The following is a 20,992-nucleotide window of genomic DNA, read 5'->3' on the forward strand; positions in this document are numbered from 1 at the left end:
CCTAGTGGAAAGAGCACGGGACTATAAGTCAGGACACCTGGGTTTTCTAGTCCTCGCTCGGTCCCTGGTCTGGTCTCCCTCTAGACCGCCAGCTCATTGTGGGCAGGGAATGTGTCTCGTTCCTGTTGTATTGTACTCTCCCAAGTGTTTAGTACAGTGCTCTGCACACAGTAAGCCCTCAATAAATACGATTAAATGAATGAATGACACCTTGGGCAAATCCCTTCATTTCTCCGTACCCCAGTTTCTTCGTCTAGAGTGAAGATAAAATACCCAGTAAGCCAGTGAGCCCCAGGTGGGTCAGGGTCTACGTCCAATCGGATTATCTCGCAATTTCCCCAAAGCTTAGTTGAGTACAGTTCTTGGCACCTAATAAGTGCTTAATAAATTCCACTATTATTATAAAGTAAATATGTTTCATTTTGAAGTTCTTTGGAAGAGCTGTATAAATCCACTGTATTATTATTAAGCGCTTGGGTGAGTACAACACAGAGTTGATAGACAGGTTCCCTGCCCATAATGAGCTTACAGTCTAGAGGGGGAGACAGACATTAAAATAAATACATTTATAAAAACGAACATAGGTGCTGTGGGGCTAAGGCAAATGCCAACTATCCCAAGAGCATAGATTTATTCATACATTCAATCGCATTTATTGAGCGCTTACTGTGTGCAGAACACTGTACTAAGCGTTTGGAACATTCAATTCAGCAATAAAGAGAGACAATCCCTGCCCACACCAGGCTTACAGTCTAAAAGAGGGGAGGCAGACATCAAAACAAGTAAATGAGCATCAATAGAAATAAATAGAATTATAGATGCATACGTCAAAACAAGTAAACAGGCATTAATATAAACAAAAAGAATTATAAATATGCATATATATACACAAAAGTGCTGGGGGGAAGAGCAAAGGGAGCAAGTCGGGGCGATGCAGAGGGGAGAGTTGAGGAAAAGGGGGCTTAGTCTGGGAAGGCTTCCTGCAGTACGGCTTTGAAGGGGGGAGGGTGATTGTGATTGTGTCTGGGCAGAGATCCAAGTGCACAGACGATACAGAGAAAGCCGGGAAAAGAGGGCTTCAATCGGGGAAGGCTTTGAAGATGTAACCTTTGAAGGTGGGTAGAGTGGTGGTCTGGTGTATACAGAGGAAGAGGGAGTTCCAGGCCAGAGGGAGGACATGGGTCAGGGGTCAGTGACAAGGTGGATGAGGTCGAGCAAGCTGGTGCTGGAAGAGCATAGCGTGCAGGCCGGGCTGTAGTAGGAAATCGGTGAGGTAAGAAAGGAGGAACCGAGCTGGCCGAGAGCTTCAAAGCCAATGGTAAGGAGTTTCCATCTGATGCGAAGCACCTAGCTGTGGGTATGCTACAATGGCTAGAGGGTAAGTATGACCAGAAAGTATGAGGGTAAGGTAAGTATGATAAGGGTAAGTATGAGGGTAAGTATGATCAAGTATGGTCAGAGAAGCAGCGTGGCTCAGTGGAAAGAGCACGGGCTTTGGAGTCAGAGGTCATGAGTTCGAATCCCAGCTCTGCCACTTGTCAGCTGTGTGACTGTGGGCAAGTCACTTCACTTCTCTGGGCCTCAGTTACCTCATCTGTAAAATGAGGATTAAGACTGTGAGCCCCACGTGGGACAACCTGATTCCCCTGTGTCTACCCCAGCGCTTAGAACAGTGCTCTGCACATAGTAAGCGCTTAACAAATACCAACATTATTATTATTACCAGAAAGCCAGTGGGCGGGGAGGGAGTCCATTCAATTCTGCAAATATCTCTAAAGCTTTCACTTTCCAGATCATTTTCGCATCACTTATTTCCTCACTTCTCATCACCTCCTTGGGAGGGATGAGGAGAAGGGAAGAAACAATTCTCCACAATTTACAATGGCTGGGCAGAGGCCCAGAAGTTGTCCAAGGACAACAGTATCCCCTCAGACAATTTCCCCTAAACTTAGACTCGCCCCCTTTCCTTAGGGGCATGAGAGGGTGGGTGGCAGAGGGCCTTTTACCGATCACCTATCATTTCGTAATTAATAAATAATAATGGTGGTATTTTGTTAAGCACTTACTATGTGCAAAGCACTGTTTTAAGCCCAGGGGGGGATACAAGGTGAAGGTGATCAGGTTGTCCCACGTAGGGCTCACCATCTTCATCCCCATTTTAAAGATGAGGTAACTGAGGCCCAGAGAAGTGAAGTGACTTGCCCAAAGTCACACAGCTGACAAGCGGCGGAGCCGGGATTAGAACCCATGACCTCTGATGCCCAAGCCTGGGCTCTTTCCAATGAGCCACGCGGCTTCTCCAAATAAAGTAAGAGAGTCTGTGTGACTAAATAAAAAGCTCATCATGTAGCTGAGATCTGTAGTTAATCATAAATGCCTCTTCCTGAAGGACCAAAATTATTTATGACTCATGACAACCATAATAAAATAATCACTTTCAACAAAACTTGAAGGCATTAAAATAACAAAACTGTCAGTTTCCACAATAATAATAATTGTGGTATTTATAAGCTATAACTAGCTGTCAAGCACTGTGCTGGAGCAGCTAAGCTCAAATCAGACTGGACCCAGTGCCTATCCCATGTAGAACTCTCAGCTAAGGAGGGAGAAGAGATGTGTAATTCTCATTTTCTAGATGAGGAAAATGTGCACTGAGAAATTAAGTGATTTGTCCAAAGTTACGAGCCAATACTAAAACCTAAGTCTCCTGACTCCCAGTGTAATGATATTGGTATTTGTTAAGCGCTTACTAGGTGCCGAGCACTCTTCTAAGCGCTGGGGGAGATACAGGGTAATCAGGTTTGTCCCCCGTGGGGCTCACACACTTTTAATCCCCATTTTACAGATGAGGGAACTGAGGCCCAGAGAAGTTAAGTGACTTGCCCAAAGTCACACAGCGGACAAGCGGCGGAGCCGGGATTAGAACTCATGACCTCTGACTCCGAAGCCCAGGCTCTTTCCATAACACTCTTCCCACTAGGCCACGCTGCTCCTCATATACCTTAACCATTAAGCATACGAAATAACTGGTCTTTTTCCTTACCTTTGATGCTATTTTCTAAAAAAATCTCATTCTTAATATATCCATAGCCTATAGGACATCTTCTTTCCGGCAACCCTTGCCTTTCCTGGTTCTCTACCATCCTGCTTGGTGCCACGTATGGGCTGTTCTCTTTTTGCAGCACATCAATATCCATATCAAGTCTCCGTTTAATCTTTTCGAAACTTTTTCCTAAAAACTGCTCATTTCCGCGGGATCCACACGGAGGAGCCATCTGCTGCCTCTTAGTCCGGCTCTGCATCAGGAGTGGAGATGGGTTTTCAACATCGTAGGATTTATTCAGTTCCACTTGTGAATTACAACTGCTGTTTTCTACCAAGGCAGCGGGCTTGCCGCTATTCCTTGTCCCTAGCTTTGGACTTACTCTACCTAGACCGGATGCATATGGTTCATGTAGTCTTGGAACTACAGAACGAATATCCTCTATTTCCATCTTGTCTAACCCTCTGCTGCCAAACGCCAATGGATCTTCCATTGTCGGCGATGCGGGAATGCCTTTGTTTTCTGGTTGATTAACTGAACGCTGACACGTTTTACCTGATTTCCCTGATACCACTCCGGCGGGAGCTTCAGAAAAATTTCTGCTGCTAGGACACACTCCAGTTGAGTCAAGAGCTACTTTGGGGACAGGTTCAGGTGCACATTTCTTTTCATTAACATCTTGAGTAACCAAGTTCACAAGCTTTCCCTTGCCTTTGGGACTTAATTCCTGGGCGTTTACAGGGTTATTGATAACTATGTGGCCAGTGGACAATGGCCGAAGACGCCTTCGGGGCATTTTAGGACTCAAACTTGGTTCCGGGCTTGGCAAATTGGCATATGAACTGGACAGGCTTCCAATAATGCTATTTTCGGGATCGAACGTGGAATGGGCATTCAAATCTTCATCCATATCTGAATCTAAAATGGATGAGGTTTCACTTTGAACTGGTGTATCTGCTTTACAGACACCTGTTAAAGGCGATGTATTCGCGCTGCATTTTGGGGTAGAAGCACCTTGGAGAAGAATGTTCGATTTATTAAGACTTGGTTTATCGAGTGTAACTGAATTAGCACCTTTGCTTGCAAGCTTCAGCCTCTCTCGTACGGAGTCACAGCCTTTAACAGTGTCATTTTCTTTATCTGAATGGCTTTCACTGATAGTCCTCTTGGAGCCACCTCTCAAGCTGCGCCTGGCTTGTTCTCTTGTTATATACTCCCTTGACTTTTTGAGAAGGTTCTGAAGACTCATGACGTAGGGATCTGGGGAGGCTTCTTTTACTGGCAGAGGATCCAACTCTCTATCTCCTTCTGCAATACCATCTGAGGCAAGGGACCCCGTCGGGATATTGGAATGAACGCTCTCTGGAGAAGCTTCCTTCTCTGAGTGGCTAGGATTTGGACCGTCCTTTTGTTCTGGAAACACTGTTTCTTCTTGACTTCTGTCTGAATCTGTTCCATCCCGTTGAAATTGTGCGTCAGTATCGGAAGTCAAAATTTCCCTCTTCTCTTCAAGGCTTATTGAACGACTGTGTTCCGAAAGACCTGGAGAACTGCCGTACGGGGCTAGAGTAAACCCATTTAATTCTTTGACTTCAGAATCGGGGCAAACGGTCTCAGTCTCCCACTGCTCAGAATCACTTGTATTGGATGCCTTTCTGACCTGCAAGGAAAAATCTGAAAGTTAGTGCTCCCAAAATGCGATTAAGCAATCGTTTGATCATTTCTACCAGCATTAGTCAAATGAAATTGGTCAACTGAGTTCTGACTTCCTTGGTACCCTTCACCATAGTGCCCTCAAATTTTCATTTTGACATCTGTCAGATAAAAAGGGCCAGATTTTACCTAAAGAAAAATAACTGACTCTAGGAAAATATTCCTATCAAAGCTAAAACTCCTGAAAATATTGCAATAAATTCACAATCTAATGAGCCTGGGTAGGCCAGCGTTTACAAGAATCACCATGGCTTTATTCCTTCATCAGAAAAAGAAATGCAGAATGTTTGTTAGCCCCAGAACCATCTAAGATTTTCCTCTGATTATACATCGTCAATGATTCTTTCTATCATTTGCATCTTGGGTTTACAAAGCAAACAGCAAGTTGGCAAATATCCTTATGAGACATATATTGGAAGAATACTTAAATTACTCAAAGTGGGGAAATCTCTGAGTGTTAAGTGACTTGCCCAAGGCAGTGACAGAGCTAGAAGTAACTTATGAAATGGAGGCTCCCCACTGCCTGATTCTTCTCTCAGTAAAAGGGCAACAGTCCCCCTCCAGAAATAAAGTTCACTGGCACTAATTCTGGGTTAGGCATGCACTTTAAACATCCTTAGCATCAGTAGTGATTTAATCTTTAACCAAAATTAACTTTGAAATCTACATATATAACTCCAGAGAGCCTAAAATGAAATGCATGCATTTTTATTATATTCTACAAACCATAAGTCATATAACGCTCTCTGAACCTTCAGGGAGAAATAAGGAGGAGGTTGGAATTTCTAGATAATGACTTACATTATGTGATACAAATAAATTACATTATTTTCATGGGCATAGTTTTGCAAAAGAGATTCTCAGTGGGACTTTCATATCCATGGTCACAATCTCACCAAGTGCAGTTCCGTCTCTGAACTCAAGCACAATTTTTTGGATGCAATTACCTCGAGTCTGAAATTTCTAGGAACAAACTACAAGTCCTCGGGACTGGGAGAAATGGGAAACTGCCAGTATCACGCTCTGTCCTGCTAAGGTCTATTCTTTTCCAAATCAGGAGCAATAATTTCAACATTACTGTTTGTTACTCTAAGAACAACCTAACAATTGCACAATGGACATGAGGGACACACAACTGCAAAAAGCAAACAATGCACATAAAGTAGTCCGATGCTGTCCTCATCTGCAGCCATGAAAACTTGTATATGTGAATCCAAGGGCTAATTTTCCTTAGAACATTAATTTTTCAGATTCAGAGTTTACTCAAGGTTTTAGCTTATGGAGAAACAAAGTGAAGTCATCTTTCAGCAATCTAACCAATTCAAATGGAAAACAAATTGCAATTGAAAGCTCCATGAGTTGTGATTTAACAATGCGGTTTTGAAAACAGGGTCACAAGACCCATATAATTGGCTATTGTGCTGCCTGTGTGGGTCCGTTGTCTAAATATCCGCAGTCAAGTACAAAAAAATTTCCTGCACTTTCTGAAGGCACTGCAGCTGAATTCTGGAACGGACAAAAGAGAAGGCTACTGAAAAGGTGTTTACTTAGCACTAACGTTTAGCACTTAGCAATTGTAAATTTACATGTAGGACACTGTCACTTTCACAGGGCCATCCAAAATTCAAAGAGTTTGAAATATATACCACCTGCACATTTTCCAGAATCTCCTGGACACGATTCAGTAAGGTTTTCTTCCTACTGATCTGCCTGCGTGCTTCTAAGTCAAGTGCCTTTTGTCTTTCCCGCTGCATTTCCTTTCTTCTCTCCACGCTTAGCTGCAAGATGAGATCATGATTTTTCATTAACAAAAAATATAACAATCTCCTAATCACCGAATGGATAAAGAGAAGCCGAAATAAATCTGTAGAACCGGTTCCCTTCATCCAATGCTACAGAATGAAATAGAATTTGTTTCCTTTTGCCACTGCTAAAATTACCGAGGGGAAATATGTGCTCTTACACCGATAGAAACGAAGGTTGAGAGGGAGAGTTTCTTTCCTGCTGCATTTCCTTTCTTCTCTCCACGCTTAACTACAAGATGAGATCATGATTTTTTCCTTAACAAAAATAACAATCCTGGATAGACAAAAACTGAAATAAATCTATAGAACCAGTTCCCTTCATCCGGTGCTACAAAATGAAATAGAATTTGTTTCCTTTTACCACTGCTGAAATTCTTGACGGATAATTAGTGCTCTTATGCTGATCCAAACAAAAGCTGATCCAAATAAAAGCTGATCCAAACTAAAGCTGAAAGAGAGAGAAAGAGAGTTTCCCTTATATTTATCGATGATACTTTTGACAGTCAGAGTTTATCCAGGAGGATGTGACTGAACATATGAATCCATGCCAAAACTCCATGTAAAGTGTAATAAAAGTGTAAGTGTAATAAAATGTCCTTTCCCTTAAAGATGTGATGAATATTTAAGCAGCTGTCACTGTTTTCAAATCTGTCTCTTAGTGTCCTCATCTTCTCAAAATCTCTGCTCAAGGCAAATAAACCCTCTCCTCCATGGTTTATTTGCTGCATGTTTTCCTCAACATTCCACCGCACACTCCAGTGTTGGAGCTTAGACTTCCCTATGTACATTATGCATATATCTTTCAATGATATATTATAAATTATTCATGTATATTAATGTCTGTCTTCCCCTCTAAGACTGTAAGCTCACTGTGGGTAGGGTACGTGTTTACCAACTCTGTTGTACTGTATTCTCCCAATGCTCTGCATAGAGTAAGCACTCAATAATTACCATTGATTGACTGATTATGGGCTTTAAAATACTTCTGCTTTCCTACATACAAATGCCCCATTTCAGGTAACCACACTTTAGTGGCTGGGGACACTTCCATTCTTCTTACATTAGCCCAAAGAAGCTGTTTAATGATGCACTGGACTGGATGCCGGTGAGCTGACATTCAAAACCTTACTGCTGGTGATCTTTTCTGGGGGGGGTGGAGGGGAGGGAGGGTATATTTCTTGAGCACTTACTCTGTGCCAGACACTGTCCTAAGTGCTGGAGTAGATACAAGCTAATCAGATGGAACACAGTCCAGGTCCCACATGGGGCTCACAGTCTCAGTCCTCATTTTACAGATGAGGCAACTGAGGCACGGAAAAGTAAAGTGACTTTCCCAAGCTCACACAGCAGACAAGCAGCAGAGCCAGGTTTAGAACTCAGGTCCTTCTAACTCGCGGGGCCGCGCTCTATCCGCTAGGCCACGCCGCTCTGCTATTTAACGCTGAGTGTGGCTTTCAGGTGATGCTGATGAAACTGCTCAAGAAGCCTGATGAGCATTTTTGGGGCATAATAAGCCTCAGAATCTTGAAATGAGATACTGTCATGGCTTTGTAGATCTTCAGTTAGATGTATATCTGATACCCCTTTGATGGCCGACTCTGTCAGACTCTCAGAGACAAAACTGGTGGCCGCAAGGTTAACGGTTAAAGAAGATTTTCTTTATCTAAATCCGGCCAATGTCCACTGGGCAGCCTGAGCTGAAACCCACAGTCCCAGAGGACAAGTTCGGGAATAGAGCTGTCAGCTCAATTCAGGTTCCAGATAGGTCCCAAAGCAGGTTAAGGAGTGGTGTGTGTCAGCTGCAAAAATAGAGGGGCTTCCAATTCCTGTGATTTCCTGAGCCAGCCTGGCCTGGTTAATGCTCAGTTTTCTTCTGGTTTATGGTCAGGTTATAATGGAGCTGACTCTGGGCTCTGGAAGCCTTTACACACAAAGATGGATCATCATTGGCATAATGAAGTTCCTGAATAATTTTCCAAAAGACTCTGGTATTTTTCAAAACTCTGGGAAGTTCAATGCATATCCTGGCATGCTTCCAGTCTCCTCATCAGACCGTCAGGAATGAGAGCCTACAGTAGTTTGAACAGGGCTGCTCCTACCTTACAACTGTGCTTTACTCCCGTGGTGATGGAGGAAATAAGGTCTCTCCACCCTCCTGTGCCTGGACACAATGGACTTAGGATCTGGGTAAACTTCTTGGGGGAAGCTAAATTTTCTCAGCAACTGCCAGAACCCTGCCAGCAACAGAAAGTAAGGAGATACTCTCGTAGTTTCCACGGTCAGCTCTCATCTTTCTTCTTGAAGATGGTGATAATGAGGGCAACAATAAGAAAGAGACACCAGTCTCCGCTACCGCAAGCTTGAAGTGCGATTCCAGCCTATTTTCTCTACAGTCACCATGAATTGGAGATGAAAGTTTTTTTTAATTTCTGGATCTGAGGTTCCATTTAAAACCCTAAGATATCTGGAAAGATAATGATTTCTATCCTTCTATGTTTTTGTTATTGCTGTACTTACTCCAAGAGGGGAAAAAACATACAGAACGTTCTAAACAAAAAGGAAGCTTTCGATACGAATTATACATGAAGTATAATATAAACGAAACATGAAACGATCAAATTCCAAACTTGGATCGTATTTTCCTTTCACCCACAATTAGTACCCACCGTAAAAAGAACAGTGTACTAAACCTTACATGATTAGACTCTTTTCAACTTCTATCTGAATTTAAGAATGTCTCATACTATCCAAAAGTTGCCAACCTTACAAACCATCAAAACATTTCCTTTCCAAATGTACATTACATTTTACTAGCCAGAGAATATCTACAGAGACCACTTTTGCCCAAATAAATCTTCTCTTCTTTTCATGTCTTCAGTATATATTTATCAATCTAGAAATTATTAGAATATATTTATTAATCTAGAAATTATTAATCTAGATGGGGTCTCAAAGAAAAGAAAAGGTTCTTATAAACAGTTCTAATTATTACTCTCAGGTGACAAGTAGTGGAAATTTCTTTTTAAATTTTTGAAAAAATTAACAAAAGCCAAGCAGTCTTTATCTTTCCTTTAAAATCCCTAGGGAAATGCAGCTATTACCAAGCTAGCAAAACTATATCACCAACCATCAGGAGGAAAAGAAATCTGATCTTATGCTGTCCTTTTCAACCACTAGAAAGCATAGCACCCCTGCTTTTGAATGGATCCATTTAAAGAAGTCAAAAGTCTCAACTTTTTCTGTCTGGGGCTGATTAACAGGAGGGATCCTTCAAATATCTGAAGAGGACCAATAAAGGCAGTTTTAGTTTTTTGGGAAAAAAAACCTGATTCTTAAAAATTTTGCTAAAATCTATAAAGTCTAATCATCTACAGTAATTTACAACATAAATCGCAGTTCCGTGTTTTAGTTGAAAAGGTATAAAGAATATAACGGAATGACTTCATAGGGAATTTCACGCAAGAGTTTCGGCTCCCTCGCTGGTCATTATTACTGACGGATGTCTCCTGGCCCAGGTCCTGGGAAAGCCATGGAGTCCGTTCCTTCACAAAACTGAAAAGAAAATGTTACCGAAGAAGAACCAAGAACTATCTAATGAGACTTTAAGCATTCCATAACAAAGAATGCAATATAAGGTGTAGCGCTAAGTCCCAGACAGCATGCTGATGCGTTCTTAGACAGTGTTAGGGAAGAGATTATAGGTTTTCAGAGGGCAGTAAAAAGACAAAACAGACAACAAGATGCAACATGAGAGGTGAAGGAAAGGCAGGGTGCCTCCGGCAAACACATCCCAAACACCACCCTCAAAAAGAGCCTTCTCAATGGGGGGCCATGTAGGTGGAAAACTGACAAACCGCACAACAGAAAGGGAATGAGATACATTACCAAAGGAGAAAGCACGGCAACCCCATGGAACTGAATAAGTGAGGAGTTTTCCGCCTGAACAGGTGGAAAGCATTCTCTGTGTAGTGACTCTCCTTGAATTCGGACCAGGCTCCTCTCACAGAACTTCTCATATTCCTCCATCTTCAGACAGTTGGGCTGCAGGTAGGAAAAAGTAGCGTCAGAGCAAAACAACGGGAAAGCAAAAAGGAAACTTTCTTAAAGGACCTGGGAAACAATTTTATATGAAATACAAATATTTCCGATTTACCTACTGTTGTGTGCCGCCTCTTCCCCCCAAAATAAAGCTTCAGGAATTGTGTGCGCATAGCTTTGAAACTAAATCTACACTTCTTGGGAAAAAATAAGGCACCAAAAACTATATAGCAGGAACTGGGGGAAAGCCTCTTATGCTGCAGGAAAATTGCCAGAGAGGAAATTCTGTTTGGAGTGAACAAGGCACCTCCCTTTGTAATTTCAACTAGGGAATGCAGAGAGCTCAATTTCTTTAACTGCCAGATCATCAATTATTCCATGGGGATAATGCTGCTACATGGGCTTCTTACATGGGCTTTTCTATGAATATTTCAGGGAGAAACATGTTTACACAATAACGTTTTAATTCAAATTCTGTGCCACATGGCGCTTGTATTGCATTATGCTATTTTTCCAGTATCTCAACTATGGTACTCCTGTGGAACTTTCTCAAACAACATAGTAACTGATGAGAAATAGTTACAGCTTTTATTCATTTCACAATTCTAAATATAAAATTATTGAGCCACAAAATAGAAAAACAACAGTAATAATAATATTTAAGTGCTTACTATGTGTCACCCACTGTACTAAGCTCTGGGGTAGATACAAGACGATCAGGTCATAGTCCCTCCCGGAGCTCATGGTCTTAAGTAGAGGGAGAACTGGTATTTAAACCTCATTTTACCAATGATGAAAGTGATGTAGAGAGAAGTTAAGAGACTTCTCCAAGGTCACATAGCAGATAAGTGGCAGAGCCTGCTTTAGAACCACATTCCCCTGACTCCAGGCCTATGTGCATTTTACTAGTCCACGTTGTTTCCCTTAAAAATTGTGCAAAATTTAATGTCTATACATATGGGTGACACAAATGTCTTTGTACTTCACTGCCTAAAAATAGAAAGTAAAGTCAAAAAACATTCCGTTAGTTTCAAATGATTTTCACTTTAGAAAAACAATTCAAGAGAAATAAAAAAAGTAAAAGTTGACTACCTATTTGATTCAAGCGATCTTTGTAAACAAGATTAACGTGGTGATAATTACACCTTTACGCTGTTCTCACTTGCAAAAGGGGAAAATATTGATGTTCACAGGGGCTTTTTCTACATAATGAACCCTGCGGTAATCTCGTAATGATTTCATTATTTTTTTTTAAACCTGATTATGAACCCATGAAGAAACATTTCACCTAAAGAAAGAATAAAATTTCAAATTCAATGGAAACCAGACTTTTCAGAAACAGCTGTTATGCCGATGGATTTGTGTTTATTTTCTTTCTCCTGCTGTTTGAAGGAGACCTGGGGAGATAGCCAACTCAGGGGAGCTCCAGAGGAGCAGCAAGGGCCCGGGGGGAGAAACTGGTAAATTTGGGTTCCTCAGGGCAGTGTCTCTTCTGTTGCCTCTCCTGCCAACCGGATCACCAGCCAACTGCTTCACTATCCTGGCCCCCTCCCACTGGATGACTACTGAATCTATCCTAAATTACCCCAAGGATACAAATCAGGGTAGATAGTAAAATGAGGGCTCTTCCCCATTATCGCACCTAATTCCTATCACTTTCTTTTAAAATAAATTGGGCTTTTTCAGGCCGTTCTATTTCATTTCATGAGTTTTCTCTTTATTGGACCATGAGGCTTTAAATTGAATTTGTTACTATTACTTCATAAGATCAATATGCAGATTTGATTTTTTTAAAATTCTGCTACAGAAGGAACGATATTGTACTCCATCTTTGAGGGCTTCAGAGATTTCCAAAAGTAATACCATTAAATGTGAGGGGCCCAAGAAACAGAAAAAAATGATTCCCATTACCAAACGCGGGTAGCATTTAACTATGCATTATAATTCAGAACATTTTAATAAACACATCTCCTTTATATTTACAAGCCTCATAGTCAGCTTCGCTCTGTACACGGCCTGTCCAGATATTCTAGATGAGGAAACGTCTTGATGGTATTTCAGTTTTCTTTACGTCTAGAATGCTTATATAACAACACATGCCAAATTTCCACAAATTAAAAGGTGCCTCCACACACACTTCTTTAATAGCATCTCAACAGAAATTTACTCATGAAATTCTGAACGTGTTGTGGGTAAATTACAGAATGATCTTTGGGCTTCAAACTGAGGGGACTGGCTCGATCTCAAGAAAAGTACTAACTTTATTCAAGTTACTCTGATCGTGAATTTGCCAAATGATAATGAAAAGAAGCGGGGGAAAAAATGAAAAAGGGCAACCTAATGCATTCTCTGAATAGGTAAAGACCAAAGAGGAGGAAAACTTACAGCATGGTGATTTCCCTAGTTGTATTCTCTACAAATTAGTACCTCTAACCTGCATAGCAAAGCATTTAAAAAGTAAGCAATTCGGATTCCAGGTGATTAGGTGGGAGGATGTAAAACTGCTTACATTCCAATCCAGACTGTAGGGATTATTATTATTCAGAGGGTGGTTCTGACCAGAATGCCACTCCAACTTCTAGTTACTAGTGAAGAGTGATTAGCCCGTCTCTTGACTCTTCACAGTAATTAATATTTGTTGCTGTGACTTGGAGGGGTTCTGTCTAAATTTCCAAAACAAAGGTTGGTCAAGGGCAACGGCGTCTTTGTAGCCAAAGTAGTTGCTTGGCAACCCAAAACTGAGGGAGGGGAAGACACTTTGGCAGTCTAGAAGAAGGGTTTCTGTCAGAAATTCAAGAGAGGTACAGCCTAACACTCTGAAAGGCATGAGGTGAGGTGGGCATCTCCTAGGAGCAGGGGTAACTATAGAGATCTCAGTTCCACTTAATAATAATCATGCGCTTACTATGTGCCGAGCACTGTTCTAAGTGCTGGGGTGGATACAAGGTAATCAGGTTGTCCCCTTGATGCTATTTATTGCTATTGTTCTTGTCTGTCTCCCCCGATTAGACTGTAAGCCCGTCAATGGGCAGGGATTGTCTCTATCTGTTGCCCAATTGTACATTCCAAGCGCTTAGTACAGAGTTCTGCACATAGTAAGCGCTCAATAAATACTACTGAATGAATGAACATGGGGCTCACAGTTTTAAACCTCATTTTACAGATGAAGTAACTGAAGCACAGAGAAGTCAAGCGAGTTGCCCAAGGTCACACAGCAGACAAGTGGCAGAGCCGGCATTTGAACCCGTGTCCTCTGACTCCCAAGCCCGTGCTCTTCCCACTAAGCCTCGCTGCTTCACTCGTGGTGATTAACCTTGGAGGGTATTAAAAATGGGGCCTAATTAATGTTGGTATTTGTTAAGCGCTTACTATGTGCAGAGCACTGTTCTAAGCGCTGGGGTAGATACAGGGGAAGCAGGTTGTCCCACGTGGGGCTCACAGTCTTAATCCCCATTTTACAGATGAGGTAACTGAGGCACAGAGAAGTGAAGTGACTTGCCCACGGTCACCCAGCTGACAAGTGGCCGAGCCAGGATTCGAACCCATGACCTCTGACTCCAAAGCCCGTGCTCTTTCCACTGAGCCACGCTGGCCTAGAGTTATTAGCACAACAGTGAGGACTAGACATCAGAATGGAGAAAGGACAGATTCAGGCCGTGGCATACAGGTCCCTGAAAAGCTAACGTCCGCTCCTAGGGACGTTATCACCACTTAACAACATCATCAGTGGTATTTATTGGGCACTTACTATGTGCACTGTACTAAGCACTTGAGAGGGTATGATAATAATAACGGGGCTATTTGTTAAGCGTTTACTAGGTGCCAGCGCCAGGGCAGATACGATTAAATCAGGTTGGACACAGTCCCTGTCCCACGTACAACAGAGTTAGGCCTCTCCCCCTCCCAGCCCGGCAGCACATATCTGTAATTGATTTCTTGGTATTGATCTCTGTCTCCCCTTCCCCCCACCGACTGTGAGCTCACTGTGGGCAGGGAATGCAATCTGCTTAATGTTGCGTTGTACTCTCCCCAGTCCTCCGCACAGAGTAAGCGCACAATACAACTGAACGAATGAACGTGGCCCAGTGGAAAGAACACCAAGTTAGCAGCCAGAGCATCTAAATTCTAACTCCGACTCTGCCGCATCCCTGTCGTGTGACCCTGGGCAAACCATTCACCTTCTCTGTGTCTCAGTTCCCTCACGAGAAGCAGCGTGGCTCAGTGGAAAGAGCACGGGCTGGGCAGTCAGAGGTCTTGGGTACGAATCCCGGCTCTGCCATTGGTCAGCTGTGCGATTGTGGGCAAGTCACTTCACTTCTCTGTGCCTCAGTTACCTCATCTCTAAAAATGGGGATTAAAACTGTGAGCCTCACGTAGGACATGATTCCCCTGTATCTCCCCCAGCGCTTAGAACAGTGCTCTGCACATAGTAAGCGCTTAACCAATACCAACATTATTATTTGCAAAATGGGGGTTCGGTACCTGTCCTTCCTACTTACGCTTTGAGGCCCACGTGGGGCCTGATTACCTTGTATCTATCCCACCGCTCAGTACATGCTTGGTCCATCGGAAGCACAATGGTGCCGCCCCACCTTCTCTGCAAGGAGGCACCAAAGAGCCCCCCGTTCACCATGGGGGGTGAAGAGGAGGGAGTCCCGATCGCCCAGTTGATGGGATTGGGCCTGACACACCAGAGCCAAGCTGGGAGGTGGCCCAGAACAAACCCAAGAACTGGTTCTATCCCCGGTGCCCGCACCCAGGGCAGCCGTGGGCAGCACCCCATCCCCAGGGCATTCATTCATTCGATCAATCGTATTTATCGAGCGCCTATTGAGAAGCAGCAGGGCACACTGGCAAGGGTCTAATAAGAAAGGAACCAGCAGTCAAGAAATAGGCCGAAGATCAACGTTAGGAAGACTTGCTGCGAAGAGCCTGGAAAAAGGCATGCAATGCGCCGACGCAACAACTGCCACAAAAACACAAACTGTCAATTCTACGGGGCTTCCGGTGACATCGTATGGATCCGAAAGCTGGACGGTGAACAAACGGGATGGAAGGAACATAGATTCTTTTGAAATGTAGTGTTGGCCAAGGCTTCTGCGTGTACCGTGGACTGCCCAATAAAACAAACAAATGGATTTTGGAGCAAATTAAGCCAAAGTGGTCTTTGGAAGGCCACATGACTCGATTCAGATTCGCATATTTTGGACACACCATCAGGAGGACTAATTCTCTGGAGAAGACAGTGATGCTGGGAAAAGCCCGGGGAAAATGTGGAAGGGGCAGATCGGCAGCTAGATGGATAGAGAACATCACAACGAGAACAGAAGAGCTGTTAGAAAGGTTGCATTCTTCATTCATTCGTTCAATCGTATTTACTGAGTGCTTACTGTATGCAGAGCACTGTACTAAACACTTGGAAAGCAGAATTTGGCAACAAATTGAGACAATCCCTACCCAACAATGGGCTCACAGTCTAGAAGGGGGGAGAGAGACAACAAAACAAGTAGTCAGATATCGATACCATCAAAATAGATCAATAGATCAATAGAATCATAGATATATATATATAATAATAATAATAATAATGTTGGTATTTGTTAAGCGCTTACTATGTGCCGAGCACTGTTCTAAGCGCTGGGGTAGACATAGGGGAATCAGGTTGTCCCACGTGGGGCTCACAGTCTTAATCCCCATTTTACAGATGAGGGAACTGAGGCACGGAGAAGTTAAGTGACTTGCCCACAGTCACACAGCCGACAAGTGGCAGATCTGGGATTCGAACTCATGAGCCCTGACTCCAAAGCCCGTGCTCTTTCCACTGAGCCACGCTGCTTCTCACACACACGTCAACGTGAGCCCAACGACGGGCTCACAGGCTAAACGGGGGAGACAGCAAACCAAAACAGGTAGACAGGCATCGATACTATCAAATAAATAGAATTATTAGATACCTACACATCATTAATACAATTCATTCATTCAATCGTATTTATGGAGCGCTTACTCTGTGCAGAGCACTGGACTAGCGCTTGGAAGGTACAATTGGGCCAAAGAGACCGTCCCTGCCCAACGACGCGCTCACAGTCTAAACCGGGGAGACAGACACCGAAACCAGACAAATAGGCATTCATTCAGTAGTATTTATTGAGCGCTTACTGTGTGCAGAGCACTGAACTAAACGCTTGGAAAGTACAGTTGGGCCACAGACGATCCCTGCCCAACAACGGGCTCACAGTCTAGAAAGGGGGAGACAGACCACGAAACAAAACTAGTAGACAGGCATCAATACCATCAAAATAAATAGAATAATAGATATCCACCCAACAGTAATAAAATTAATCGTTCAGTCATATTTATTGAGCGCTTACTGTGTGCAGGGCACTAGACTAAACGCTTGAAAAGTACAATTGGGCCACAGACGATCCCTGCCCAACAACGGGCACACAGTCTAGAAAGGGGGAGACAGACCACGAAACAAAACTAGTAGACAGGCATCAATACCATCAAAATAAATAGAATAATAGATATCCACCCAACAGTAATAAAATTAATCATTCAGTCATATTTATTGACCGCTTACTGTGTGCAGAGCACTGGACTGAGCGCTTGGAAAGTACAGTTGGGCCACAGAGAGGGAAAATCCCTGCCCAACGACGGGCTCACGGTCTAGAAGGGGGAGACAGGCAGCGAAACAAAACAAATAGGCATTCATTCAGTCGTATTTATTGAGGGCTTACTATGTGCAGAGCACTATACTAAGCGCTTGGAAGGTGCAATTAGGCCACAAAGAGAGTCAATCCCTGCCCAACAGCGGGCTCACGGTCTAGGAGGGGGAGACAGACTGCAAACCAAAACAAGTAGACAGGCATCAATACCATCAAATAAATAGAATAATAGATATCTAAACATCATTAATACAATTCATTCAGTCAGTCAGTCGTATTTATGGAGCGCTTACTGTGTGCAGGGCATTGGACTAAGCATATGCAAAGTATAGTTGGGTCACAGAGACCGCCCCTGCCCAACGACGGGCTCACAGTCTAGAAGGGGGAGACAGCAAAACAAAGCAAATAGGCATTCATTCAGTCGTATTTATGGAGCGCTTACTGTGTGCAGAGCACTGGACTAAGCGCTTGGAAAGTACAGTTGGGTCACAGAGAGAGACCGTCCCTGCCTAACGACGGGCTCACGGTCTAAATGGGGGAGACGAACAGGGAAACAAAACAAGTAGTCAGGCATCAATACCATCAAATAAATAGAATAATAGATATCCACACATCATTAATAAAATCATTCATTCATTCAGTCGTATTTATTAAGCGCTTACTGGGTGCAGAGCACTGGACTGAGCGCTTGGAAGGGATAGTTGGGTCACAGAGAGAGACCGTCCCTGCCTAACGACAGGCTCACAGGCTAAAGCGGGGAGACAGACTAGAAACAAAACAAGTAGACAGGCATCAATACCATCAAATAATCATTCAGTCGTATTTATTGAGCGCTTACTGTGTGCAGAGCACTGGACTAAGCGCTCGGAAGGGACAGTTGGGCCCCCGAGAGAGACCATCCCTGCCCCACGACGGGCTCACAGTCTAAAGCGGGGAGACAAACAGGGAAACAAAACAAGTAGACAGGCATCAGTACTATCAAATAAATAGAATAATAGATATATGCACATCATTAATACAATTCATTCAGTCGTATTTATTGAGCGCTGACTGTGTGCAGAGCACTGGACTAAGCGCTCGGAAGGGGCAGTTGGGCCACACAGAGAGAGACCGTCCCTGCCCAGCAATAAGCTCACGGTCTATAGCGGGGAGACAAACAGGGAAACAAAACAGGTGGACGAGCATCAGTACTATCAAATAAATAGAATAATAGCTATCTGCACATCATTAATACAATTGAATCAGATTTATGGAGTGTTGACTGTGTGCAGAGCACTGGACTAAGCGCTCGGAAGGGACAGTTGGGCCACACAGAGAGCCGGTCCCTGCCCGAGGACGGGCTCACAATCTCCAGCCCATAGTAAGCGCTTAACAAATACCAACATCATTATTATTAATACCAACATTATTATTCATTCAATAGTATTTATTGAGCGCTGACTGTGTGCAGAGCACTGGACTAAGCGCTCGGAAGGGACAGTTGGGCCCCAGAGAGAGACCGTCCCTGCCCAGCAACGGGCTCACGGTCTAAAGCGGGGAGACAAACAGGGAAACAAAACAGGTGGACAAGCATCAGTACTATCAAATAAATAGGATAATAGATATCTGCACATCATTAATTCAATTCATTCAAATTTATGGAGCGTTGACTGTGTGCAGAGCACTGGACTAAGCGCTCGGAAGGGACAATTGGGCCACACAGAGCGCCGGTCCCTGCCCGACGACGGGCTCACGGTCTCCAGCCCATAGTAAGCGCTTAACAAACACCAACATCATTATTATTAATACCAACATTATTATTCATTCAATAGTATTTATGGAGCGCTTACTATGTGCAGAGCACTGGACTAAGCGCTCGGAAGGGACAAGTGGGCCACACAGAGAGCCGGTCCCTGCCCGACGACGGGCTCACGGTCTCCAGCCCATAGTAAGCGCTTTACAAATACCAACATCGTTATTGTTAATACCAACATTATTATTCATTCAATAGTATTTATCGAGCGCCTACTATGTGCGGAGCACTGGACTAAGCGCTTGGAATGGACAAATCGGCAACAGATAGGGACAGTCCCTGCCCTTTGACGGGCTTCCAGTCTAACCGGGGGAGACAGACGAGAACAATGGCAATACACAGAATCGAGGGGAAGAACATCTCATTAAAACAATAGCAAATCAATAGAATCAGGGTGATGTACATCTCATTGACGAAATAAATAGGGTGATGAAGATCTATACAGTTGAGCGGACGAGTACAGTGCTGAGGGGGTGGGACGGGAGAGGGAAAGGGGGGAGAAGAGGGTTTGGCTGCGGAGAGGTGAAGGGAGGGGTAGAGGGAGCAGAGGGAAAGGGGGGGAGAAGAGGGTTTATTATTATTAAAGGGGGGACAGCGATACAAAGAAGCAGGCGGGCATCGATGCCATGAAAATCGATCGATGGAGTCATCGATAGCTACAGATGAGTAATAAAATGGAGTCAAGGGGCGGCCGGTCCTTGGAGGGCGCGCTGCCCTCACCTGCTCACCCACCTGCTTTCCTCCGCGGGGAACAAGGCGGTCGGGCTCCCCTGGCAGGCCGGGGTCGGCCTGGTCCTCCTCCTCCTCCTCCTCTTCTTCTTCTTCCCCCTCCTCCTCGTCCTCCTGCTTCTCCTCATCGCCTCCTTCCCGCCATAACGACGGCCTGCGGCGCGAGGGCGGCCTCCCCGTCCCTGGCAACGGCCAGCGGCCGCCCACTTCCGGCCCAACGGCCGCCCGGCCGAACTACGACTCCCAGCAGGCAGCGCGCCGGGCCGCCGCCCTTCCTTCCCCGCGGCGCCCGCGGGGCCTGCTGGGAAATGTAGTCCGCGCGGGGAGGGCCTGTCGGAAGGGAAAGGAGGAAAGGTTGCCTCAAGGGCTCGGGTCACCCCCAGGGATGCCATGTTCCCTTTGTCAGAATTTAAACCGCTTAAGCATTTCAAGTTGTAAAATCTAGAGTCGTCTGGCCGGATCTCACACTGGGACTTGGAAAGAGCCCGGGCTTGGGAGTCAGAGGTCGTGGGTTCCCATCCCCGCTCTGCCACTTGGCAGCTGGGTGACTGTGGGCAAGTCACTTCACTTCTCTGGGCCTCAGTGACCTCCTCTGGAAAATGGGGATTAACTGTGGGACTCACGCTTAGGACAGTGCTCTGCACATAGTCAGCTGTGTGACTGTGGGCAAGTCACTTCACTTCTCGGTGCCTCAGTTCCCTCCTCTGTAAAATGGGGATTAAGACTGTGAGCCCCACGTGGGACAGCCTGATTCCCCTCTGTCTCCCCCAGCGCTTAGAACAGTGCTCGGCACATAGTAAGCGCTTAACAAAGACCCACATTATACAGAGGTCATGAGTTCAAATCCCGCCTCTGCCACTTGCCAGCTGTGTGACTGTGGGCAAGTCGCTTCACTTCTCTGTGCCTCAGTTACCTCATCTGTAAAATGGGGATGAAGTCTGTGAGCCCCACGTGGGACAACCTGATTCCCCTGTGAGAAGCAGGGTGGCTCAGTGGAAAGAGCATGGGCTTTGGAGTCAGAGGTCATGAGTTCGAATCCCAGCTCTGCCACTTGTCAGCTGTGTGACTGTGGGCAAGTCACTTCACTTCTCTGTGCCTCAGTTACCTCATCTGTAAAATGGGGATGAAGTCTGTGAGCCCCACGTGGGACAACCTGATTCCCCTGTGAGAAGCAGGGTGGCTCAGTGGAAAGAGCATGGGCTTT

General features: G+C 44.5%; 1 protein-coding gene across 3 annotated transcripts in view; it reads right to left on the reverse strand.

Annotated features, from left to right (window-relative positions):
- The window catches only part of CCP110 (centriolar coiled-coil protein 110), a 36,010-nt gene extending 16,039 nt beyond the window's left edge, over positions 1-19,971 (reverse strand). For 2 of the 3 annotated variants that reach the window (XM_007657635.3, XM_001509085.5), the window contains exons 1-4: positions 19,792-19,970; positions 10,447-10,602; positions 6,406-6,534; positions 3,044-4,703 (exon numbers count right to left, since the gene is read on the reverse strand). In XM_007657635.3, the coding sequence (XP_007655825.2) occupies positions 3,044-4,703; positions 6,406-6,534; positions 10,447-10,587 (1,930 nt within the window). In that variant the 5' untranslated portion in view covers positions 10,588-10,602; positions 19,792-19,970. Of the gene's footprint in view, positions 1-3,043; positions 4,704-6,405; positions 6,535-10,446; positions 10,603-19,791 lie in introns of all 3 variants that reach the window. The other variant, XM_029056408.2, reaches the window with a different exon arrangement.
- Positions 19,972-20,992: the final 1,021 nt, after the last annotated feature.

This window comes from Ornithorhynchus anatinus, chromosome 2, assembly GCF_004115215.2.
Source record: "Ornithorhynchus anatinus isolate Pmale09 chromosome 2, mOrnAna1.pri.v4, whole genome shotgun sequence".
NCBI classification, from domain to species: Eukaryota; Metazoa; Chordata; class Mammalia; order Monotremata; family Ornithorhynchidae; genus Ornithorhynchus; species Ornithorhynchus anatinus.